The sequence below is a fragment of the Cherax quadricarinatus genome, chromosome 57 (genome assembly GCF_038502225.1).
Source record: "Cherax quadricarinatus isolate ZL_2023a chromosome 57, ASM3850222v1, whole genome shotgun sequence".
Classification (NCBI taxonomy): domain Eukaryota; kingdom Metazoa; phylum Arthropoda; class Malacostraca; order Decapoda; family Parastacidae; genus Cherax; species Cherax quadricarinatus.
In genome coordinates this window covers 13,894,004-13,905,052 of record NC_091348.1, presented here as the reverse complement: position 1 = coordinate 13,905,052, position 11,049 = coordinate 13,894,004, and the positions used below count along the sequence as shown (strand labels likewise).

The window sequence follows — 11,049 nt, the reverse complement described above, 5'->3', positions numbered from 1 at the left end:
ACAGTTTGCAACTCTCTTTAAAGCTTCGTATAAATAAACAGCTTTGTTGGGCTGTTTGGTTTATTTCGAAAATAAAATTTAAAGCTGATAGATATAAATTACAAATCGAGTTTTTCTAGCATGTACTGAGTCAGTTTTAAAGATTTGCTAAATAATAATAGTCATGAAATGCTTGCAAGAATTCTCGCTCTGGAATAACTATTTAGATGAACAAGAGAAATGATTAGTGATGGATTATCTTGACTGTCTGGCCATGATGGTTGGGCACCAGGAACGTTTTCAGTACTGGAATGCGGCGGTCGAAGGGGAAGCCCATTGGACGCTTGTCAGGGTACTTTTCTCCATGAATACCGCAGTAACCATGAGTACTACCGTGATCGTTAACATCTAAGTCATCATGAACACCGTCATCTCCGCTGGTAATAAACACATCAAACCAAAATTCCAAGCCTTGGTGAGTGCCCTTGGGCAGCAGCAGTCTTTGGGGGTGACCACAGGCACGAGTGTCCTTATGAGGCAGCTCAGCGCCGTTGGCCACAGCTTCGTCAGCGTCGTGGATCAGTTGAGGGAAGGATACGCGATCAGGAATGGCCACTGATGACTCGGAAGACTTACGCTTGATTTCATTGTCTCCGGCGTGTACTGAAATATATGGATAATAACAATAAGAAAATATATACCTCTTTTTACTATATGGAAAATAGTGAGGTTAATTTTACCTGTTACATCCACTTCCTGCCCCAGAAATACTATTATTTTCTTAATGTATCATAGTTTATATATTTTGATGAGTATATATATATATATATATATATATATATATATATATATATATATATATATATATATATATATATATATATATATTCTGAAGATATATTCTGAAGAGAAGTTGCAGAGATTGGTGGATGAATTTGGTAGGGTGTGCAAAAGAAGAAAATTAAAGGTGAATACAGGAAAGAGTAAGGTTATGAGGATAACAAAAAGATTAGGTGATGAAAGATTGGATATCAGATTGGAGGGAGAGAGTATGGAGGAGGTGAACGTATTCAGATATTTGGGAGTGGACGTGTCAGCGGATGGGTCTATGAAAGATGAGGTGAATCATAGAATTGATGAGGGAAAAAGAGTGAGTGGTGCACTTAGGAGTCTGTGGAGACAAAGAACTTTGTCCTTGGAGGCAAAGAGGGGAATGTATGAGAGTATAGTTTTACCAACGCTCTTATATGGGTGTGAAGCATGGGTGATGAATGTTGCAGCGAGGAGAAGGCTGGAGGCAGTGGAGATGTCAAGTCTGAGAGCAATGTGTGGTGTGAATATAATGCAGAGAATTCGTAGTTTGGAAGTTAGGAGGAGGTGCGGGATTACCAAAACTGTTGTCCAGAGGGCTGAGGAAGGGTTGTTGAGGTGGTTCGGACATGTAGAGAGAATGGAGCGAAACAGAATGACTTCAAGAGTGTATCAGTCTGTAGTGGAAGGAAGGTGGGGTAGGGGTCGGCCTAGGAAAGGTTGGAGGGAGGGGGTAAAGGAGGTTTTGTGTGCGAGGGGCTTGGACTTCCAGCAGGCATGCGTGAGCGTGTTTGATAGGAGTGAATGGAGACAAATGGTTTTCAATATTTGACGTGCTGTTAGAGTGTGAGCAAAGTAACATTTATGAAGGGATTCAGGGAAACCGGCAGGCCGGACTTGAGTCCTGGAGATGGGAAGTACAGTGCCTGCACTCTGAAGGAGGGGTGTTAATGTTGCAGTTTAAAACCTGGAGAGTAAAGCACCCTTCAGGCAAGACAGTGATGGAGTGAATGATGGTGAAAGTTTTTCTTTTTCGGGCCACCCTGCCTTGGTGGGAATCGGCCAGTGTGATAATAAAAAAAATATAAAAAAAATATATATATATGTATATATATTCTTTCAACACACCGGCCATATCCCACCGAGGCAGGGTGGCCCAAAAGGAAAAACGCAAGTCTCTCTTTTTAAATTTAGTAATATATACAGGAGAAGGGGTTACTAGCCCCTTGCTCCTGGCATTTTAGTCGCCTCTTACAACACGCAAAGCTTACGGAGGAAGAATTCTGTTTCACTTCCCCATGGAGATAAGAAATAAACAAGAACAAGAACTATTAAGAAAATAGAAGAAAACCCAGAGAGGCGTATATATATATATATATATATATATATATATATATATATATATATATATATATATATATATATATATATATATATATATATATATATATATATATATATATATATATATATATATATATATATATATATATATATATATATATATATATATATATATATATATATATATATATATATATATATACATGTCGTGCCGAATATGTAAAACTGGTCAATTAGCAAGAACTCATTTAAAATTAAGTCCTTTCCGAAATTTTCTCTTATTCGTTTAAAGATATATTTTTTTTCATTAATGTTAATGTAAAAATTTTTAATTTTGCACCAAAAGAATCTTAAAAAACTTACCGAACCTTATTATAACAAGCGCAATTTATTTTAGCCTAACCCAACTAAATATATTTTAGATTTGCTTACAATAATTTAATACTAGGCAAACACAATGAAATATATTTTTTTCGTTAGGTTCAGAATGATTTTGGCGAAATTATTGCATACACAAATTTTCACTTGACCTGTATGGCAAGATGAGCGTTGCTATTTAAGCCAAGATCGGAAGTTCCTATTCGGCACGACACATATATATATATATATATATATATATATATATATATATATATATATATATATATATATATATATATATATATATATATTAAATGAAATGAAATATGACACAAGCTTACCTTCAGTCCAGAAGGTGTCGAGCAAGATGGTTCCCCAGCGATTCTGGTCGATGTGAAGGACTACGTTGTTTTCGTCATGTTTTGGGGTTATGTAGATGCGAACAGTGATTTTATCGTCGTGGTCAGCGTGGGCGTGAATGTTAAAGTAGAATGGTTTGTGATTCAGGCGTGATACGTGGTTTTTGACAGAAACTTCATTGATGTTCTCTGTTGTGTCAAGGCCATTACTGAGGTCAAACTCAAAATCTTCGAAGTAGGTGGAGAGCTCGCTGACCTCTACATCAGTGATTCTAACATTACTGTAGAGTAAATCTGCCTCAGTGTAAGGTGGTAGCTTGTCCTTGTGTTCCTTGAAGATCCCATCCATATATTTGTGGAGTCGGAAGAATGCTGGGTCGCGGGTTGCAGTCTCGAAGTGTTCCATAACTCCTGGAGGTAAGTTGAATTTATGTTTAGGGTCAGCCTGTGCACCCAAGACACGGTGAGCCTGGTTATGTAGCGCGCCATAGTATGCAACATTAGTGCTATAAGCGGAAGACTCAATGATGTCACCCAAGACGTCAATGCCATGGTCGTTATTGATATCAGTGTGGGAGCCATCTGCATTAATAATATAACCAAGAGCAATGGCATCACGAATTCTACTCTCTAATACCTTTAAGTCACGAATACGGGCCACACCTTCTACATCATCGAACTCCTTGTTGTCTGGACGAGTGGGAAACTCTCCTCCATATTTGTAGACAGTGTGAGGAGCAAATCCGTCCTTAATAGGGCGGTCCCAGTAGAGTTCATCTACTGGTGATAGATGGTTGGAAAGACGCTCGGCATCGTATCTGGCAGTGAGCTGGTGATGAGCCCAGAAGAAAAGCTCTCCCTTGCGGTCAATCTTATCTCCTGTCCACCAGAATGGAAAATCCAAATGCCAGTGGACGTGATGAGAATTTATTCCAACGTCTTCGCCGAAATAGGCTACACGCTGCTCTGGGTTCTTCGGGCTACCTGTGAACTCTAACTTGAAGTTCCCTGGTGTCTGTGTCATCTTAGCAGCATAAGCTTTGTTAATTACCTCTGAGTTTGTGAATAAATGAGGGGTGATTTCGTAGAGAGGGGGTAAGACCACGTGTTGAGTTAGGTGTGAGTGAGTCACAGCTGCATAGAGAGCATAAACAAATTCTCCTTCGTTCATACGCTCACGGAAGTAAGCAGCGTTGTTCTTGAAGCCCTCAAAGCTTGTGCAGTGTAACAGGACATCAACGAGCAGTAGAGCTTCCTCACGCTGACGGTCGTTAAAGAGGGAGAACCAGTGATGTTGCTCCAGTAAGCGGTGATCCTCCAACTCTTGTAACAGACGGTTCAAGGCTACGCCTCCATCGCTGCACTGATCAGTGTGCTCTTTTGGGTTCCATGATTGTGCTGCTTCCTTGAGGTCGGTGAAAGTTGACTTGATGGGGCTGGTGATCTTGTAGAGTAGACGATTGATGGTTTGCTGCTGGTGGGCTACGTCGGGGAGGGCGGCCACAGTAGCCACCAGGAGTGCTGCTACAACTACCACCCACTGCATCTTGGCCACTGATGTGACAGCAGCCTCCTGGCTGCCTCTTATATACTGGATAGTTGAGTACGCTTATCATTTTTTTTAGCTGTTCCACCCTCTCCTCTTATGTTAATGAGATAAAGTCATCTTAAATACTGGCCTTGATCGTCAAATGTTTGTTCTTATTGCTAATGTGGAAATACTACGTTACTAGATTTTTTTTTATTCTTATGAAATGGTATAATTTATTCACAATAATACAAAATATTCATAAAATAAGATTACCTATTAGGTTCTTTGCTTTTATATAATTACCGTGGTTTAATTTATTACAAAGTTTTTACTCGTGCATTAATTTAAAAATTATATTAAATGTTTTAGAGGAAAAAAACATTGAAGATATTAACAAGTTTGTTTTCATTGGGTTCCTTTTAAGTGTTCTTTTTACATAAGCTACTCGGTATTAACTTCTACTACGTAAGTTGTGTCCCCCTTTAAATCTTTTTCGCTGATGTGATTAGAATTCCAAAATTTGGTAAGATTCATCGCTCCCACTCATTATCCATATCATTATCATCATATGCCACTGGTATTACCATCTTCATAATCTTCCCTATCACTACCAACATCATTATGATTGTCACTGTTACTATCCCTGATCTTATCACAACCTCCCCATCCCTCCCTATCCTTACCTCAAGAGTAAATGCCGACCTTGTTCGACACTTGTGTTACCCTGTCTCTCGGCCTGATGAGGTTGAAGGTGAATCATAAGCGTAGATAAACCAAGTCTTGGTTTAGTCAGCCTAAACCATCACAAACATAAACATTAGATCCTACAAAAAAAAATAAATGATATAATGAACAAAATGATGCCTAGGATTGAAGTTACACTCAATTCTGTGCTATACGATTACATTAACTGTAATCAATTCTCAACACCAACAACAGATGTGACCCAGATATTGCTTTATTAAAGATCCCCATGAATCATTTAAAATGGGTATCAGTGTTCCATTTTTTTTTTTTTTTTTGCTTCATCCAGGGTATCCATACCAAGGCTCGAATGATGGTTCTGATCATCTTTAAACTGTCAACTATCGTATCATACCAAGAAAAATTTCGCGTTGTTATTGGACTGAATAAAGGTCAATTTATTGATGAAATTAGCTTTGCTGGTTTTCGTGAGATAACATGAGAATGTTTCTTGTGACCGGCTTCAAAGTTTCAATACTGATGTACCTTATATAAAGGAAAAATTCTCTTGTTTCTAGACTATATGTAAGAGCCCGTTTGGCATTATCTAGATTATCTAGATTGATTTGGGACTGTACAACTCAGAATTTGCTATTTTTATGAAAGAATCTACTGTCAAAATCTCAGATGAGAAAGGAAAAATTTAAGCCAATCAGAAAATGCATTCCAGAAAGCATTTCCTGATTGGCTTCAAACCAGCTACAATCACCCCCCACTGCATGTTGGTTGGTACTGTTGTGGTGATGAGCCCCTGAGTCTGTCTCTTATATACTAAATGGTCGAACCGGTTTATCTTGATTATTATAGCTTGCTTTAACCTCAGCCCCCCTGAAATGGTCTTAAGAAGATGATCTCTTTTTTTCTGGGGTTATATTCTACTTTAGTGTACTATGCAGACTGAAGTATGTTACAGATCACTTTCGTAAAGAAACAGAATCTGAACGACACAGATAAGACCAGAAAATTGTATCTTAGCATCATAACCGTTTTGTATAAGTAAACACTAGGCCCTTGGGGTTAACAAGGAAGCTTTTTAAACAGGTATAAGAGGTTCAGTATCCGGAATTAAATAAGCCTAGAATGTTAATGACTACTTCTCGATTGGTGATACTTTTTGATTGTGCCGGGAATCATCGCCCCATCGACCCTGTTTCAGATCATTTCTGTTGATGGTCTGGCAAGCTGTCCTTGCTGCACTCGGCCCGAAGAAAGTACCACAGCCAGTTTGAAAAGAAAGTTTTTTAAAAGCCTTTATCAAGTTCTCGCTAGAAGGCAGATAATGAGATAAGCAACAACCCAACTAATAAGAGACGCCACCACAATAAACAAACTGTGGATCGACCTTCTACCATTCCTCGTCCTGAATGATCTACACGAGTTTAATACCTCGTGAAATAAAATCTACAGTTTTATAGACAAGTGTCTATTGGCAGTTTCTCGTTTATTGGAATGGAGAATAATGAAAAGCTCCGACCCTTTATTCTCGCTAAATTCTATTATAGCGCCTTATTTCACCCTCATTTTTCACTGGGGGTATTTTACACCTTTTGTCATGCCTGTCACTCTCATAAGAGGCAATTTCAATGTGCAATTTTTTTAACCAATCCCTCCGATATTTCGTAGGTGCAAATTATCATAAATCTTTCTCGGCTGCACCCAAGGAGCAAAATTGGAGGGTTTTTTGACATTCCAAATAATTTATGTATTTTACCAAGTTGATGAACAGTGAAATGTTATTCTTGCATTCTCCAGATTTTCATTTTTTTCCCTACAGTGTACAGTAGTTGTACAATCTTGAGAAGTACGAGTACCTGAAGTATAACTGTTGCCATGGAATCTTCATTTTTAATGTTCTTTATATCCAGCATATCATTTTCCTATTGGCTGTTATTGTTTCTTCCATGAGCAGACAAAAATATTCATTAATATATTAATTTTGTTGATTGTTCCTGGAATCATGGATAAGCAGGTTTAGGAGTTCCAGATGACAGTATATGTCTGCCGAGCATACTGGAAATGACTGCTGTTGGACTATTGTTAAGGAAACAACAGCAGTCCAGCAGTACTAATTTCAGCGAGAATGTTGGCTAACGGTGACTAACGTTTGCAAAGATAAATCGTACCCTGTTGTTGAGTCCATGGAAAGCTTTTTATTCAGCTAAGGTTAGGATGAAATTGTTAAGTGAACAATCATTTAATATTGTCTCGGACTCACTGGTAAGGGCTGCTGAGAACTTTGCCAATGTTTACGATCTAAACATATGTAAAGAATGTGTAGACCACACATTCTTTACATACCACTTTAGACCCCACATTCTTTACACACTAGCCCTCCTGGACAGGAGGGCTAGTGTGGTCTTAGTTTAAGTTTAATATGTTTATTATGTACCCCATACCCATCCTGTGGGCGATAATCAAAAGATTACATAGGTACATAATGGGTCCAAGGACTTGGCCCACAAAGTTATGATAGCTGAACTAGTTACAATGGTAATGAACTCCAGGTAGATCTGGTCACAATCATGGCAAGTTACAAAGGTGATGAACCATCTACACTCCTATTCGTGGTTACAGTCATGAACATATTACAAAGTAATGAACTACTGATATGTCCACACCTGGTCACAATTGTAATGAGTTATAAATACAAATATTAAGTGGGTCATACATCCACACGAGGGCGGGCTCGCACACACACACACACACACACACACACACACACACACACACACACACACACACACACACACACACACACACACACACACACACACACGCACGCACGCACGCACGCACACACACACACACACACACACACACACACACACACACACACACACACACACACACACACACACACACACACACACACACACACACACACACACACACACACACACACACACCACAGGGGTCAGTCCTAGGGCCTGTGCTGTTCTTGGTATATGTGAATGACATAACGGAAGGGATAGACTCAGAAGTGTCCTTGTTTGCAGATGATGTGAAGTTAATGAGAAGAATCAAATCGGATGAGGATCAGGCAGGACTACAAAGAGACCGGGACAGGCTACAAGCCTGGTCCAGCAACTGGCTCCTTGAGTTCAACCCTGCCAAATGCAAAGTCATGAAGATTGGGGAAGGGCAAAGAAGACCGCACGCAGACACAATATAGTTTAGATGGCCAAAGACTGCAAACCTCACTCAAGGAAAAAGATCTGGGGGGTGAGTATAACACCGAACATATCTCCTGAGGCGCATATCAATCAGATAACTGCTGCAGCATACGGGCGCCTGGCAAACCTCCGGATAGCGTTCCGATACCTCAGTAAGGATTCGTTCAAGACTCTGTATACCATTTACGTCAGGCCCATACTGGAGTATGCAGCACCAGTTTGGAATCCACACCTAGTCAAGCACGTCAAGAAATTAGAGAAAGTGCAAAAGTTTACAACAAGACTAGTCCCAGGGCTACGGGGGTTGTCCTTCGAAGAAAGTTTTAGGGAAATCGGCCTGACGACACTGGAGGACAGGAGGGTCATGGGAGACATGATAACGACATATAAAATACTGCGCGGAATAGACAAGGTGGACAAAGACAGGATGTTCCAGAGAAGGGACACAGACACAAGAGATCACAATTGGAAGTTGAAGACTCAGATGAATCAAAGGGATGTTAGGAAGTATTTCTTCAGTCATAGAGTAGTCAGGCCGTGGAATAGCCTAGAAAGTGACGTAGTGGAGGCGGGAACCATACATAGTTTTAAGGCGAGGTATGATAAAGCTCATGGGGCAGGGAGAGAGAGGACCTAGTAGCAATCATCGAAGAGGCGGGGCCAGGAGCTATGACTCGACCCTTGCAACCACAAATAGGTGAGTACACACACACACACACACACACACACACACACACACACACACACACACACACACGTGGTAATGCCGTGTCTCAGTCACCAAGGTTGTGATATAACTCAATGATACAATGCTTTTCCATCTTCTGTTCGTGTGTAATAATGGCAAATGATCTGAGGATAAAGAAGCTAAAAGATACAATAGAATATATACAATTAAAGACATACACCACTCATACATGATTTGAAGCTTTTATTCACTCTTGAATAAATCGTTGTTGCGTTGTACTTCAGAATGTTGCATGCAATTTTAATAACATTTAAAGCAATTGACAAACTGGTGGGTCCAGCGTTGACTGACAAAGATGATTCCAAGATGAAGAAGTATAACTTAAGATGATTCCAAGATGAAGAAGTATAACTTAAGATGATACCAAGATGAAGTATATCGTAAGATGACACCAAGATGAAGAAGTATAACTTAAGATAATACCAAGATGAAGTATATCGTAAGATGACACCAAGTTGAAGAAGTATATCGTAAGATGACACCAAGATGAAGAAGTATATCGTAAGATGATACCAAGATGAAGTATATCGTAAGATGACACCAAGTTGAAGAAGTATATCGTAAGATGATACCAAGATGAAGTATATCGTAAGATGATTCCAAGATGAAGAAGTATATCGTAAGATGACACCAAGTTGAAGAAGTATAACTTAAGATAATACTAAGATGAAGTATATCGTAAGATGACACCAAGATGAAGAAGTATAACTTAAGATAATACCAAGATGAAGTATATCGTAAGATGACACCAAGATGAAGAAGTATAACTTAAGATAATACCAAGATGAAGAAGTATAACTTAAGATAATACCAAGATGAAGTATATCGTAAGATGACACCAAGATGAAGAAGTATAACTTAAGATAATACTAAGATGAAGTATATCGTAAGATGACACCAAGATGAAGAAGTATAACTTAAGATAATACCAAGATGAAGTATATCGTAAGATGACACCAAGTTGAAGAAGTATATCGTAAGATGACACCAAGATGAAGAAGTATAACTTAAGATAATACCAAGATGAAGTATATCGTAAGATGACACCAAGTTGAAGAAGTATATCGTAAGATGACACCAAGATGAAGAAGTATAACTTAAGATAATACCAAGATGAAGTATATCGTAAGATGACACCAAGTTGAAGAAGTATATCGTAAGATGACACCAAGATGAAGAAGTATAACTTAAGATAATACCAAGATGAAGTATATCGTAAGATGACACCAAGTTGAAGAAGTATATCGTAAGATGACACCAAGATGAAGAAGTATAACTTAAGATAATACCAAGATGAAGTATATCGTAAGATGACACCAAGTTGAAGAAGTATATCGTAAGATGACACCAAGATGAAGAAGTATAACTTAAGATAATACCAAGATGAAGTATATCGTAAGATGACACCAAGTTGAAGAAGTATATCGTAAGATGACACCAAGATGAAGAAGTATATCGTAAGATGATACCAAGATGAAGTATATCGTAAGATGACACCAAGTTGAAGAAGTATATCGTAAGATGATACCAAGATGAAGTATATCGTAAGATGACACCAAGATGAAGAAGTATATCGTAAGATAATACCAAGATGAAGTATATCGTAAGATGACACTAAGATGAAGAAGTATATCGTAAGATGACACTAAGATGAAGAAGTATATCGTAAGATGACACTAAGATGAAGAAGTATATCGTAAGATGACACTAAGATGAAGAAGTATATCGTAAGATGACACTAAGATGAAGAAGTATATCGTAAGATGACACTAAGATGAAGAAGTATATCGTAAGAGCCTCATTTAGAACACCAACAATTATTCACGCTTGCAAAGCGATGGCTGAGGTAACTTATTACACTCATCTATAAAACAGCATAAAAATCTTCATTTAGAGGTAAATTTTGTAATATCGTCGACCCAGTTAAACTGCACAACGAAAGGTTTTTCAGTCACCCTGGGTATATATTATTTCCTTATTCTGATAAATAAATGGAAAATA

General features: G+C 38.5%; 1 protein-coding gene across 1 annotated transcript; it reads right to left on the bottom strand.

Annotated features, from left to right (window-relative positions):
- LOC128693498 (hemocyanin-like) lies at positions 1–4,427 on the bottom strand. The gene is made up of 2 exons (XM_070097373.1): positions 2,835–4,427; positions 1–642 (listed from the first exon to the last, which is right to left on the bottom strand). Exons 1-2 carry the CDS (start codon positions 4,396–4,398, stop codon positions 224–226), a joined length of 1,983 nt encoding a protein of 660 aa, XP_069953474.1. The 5' UTR covers positions 4,399–4,427; the 3' UTR covers positions 1–223.
- Positions 4,428–11,049: the final 6,622 nt, after the last annotated feature.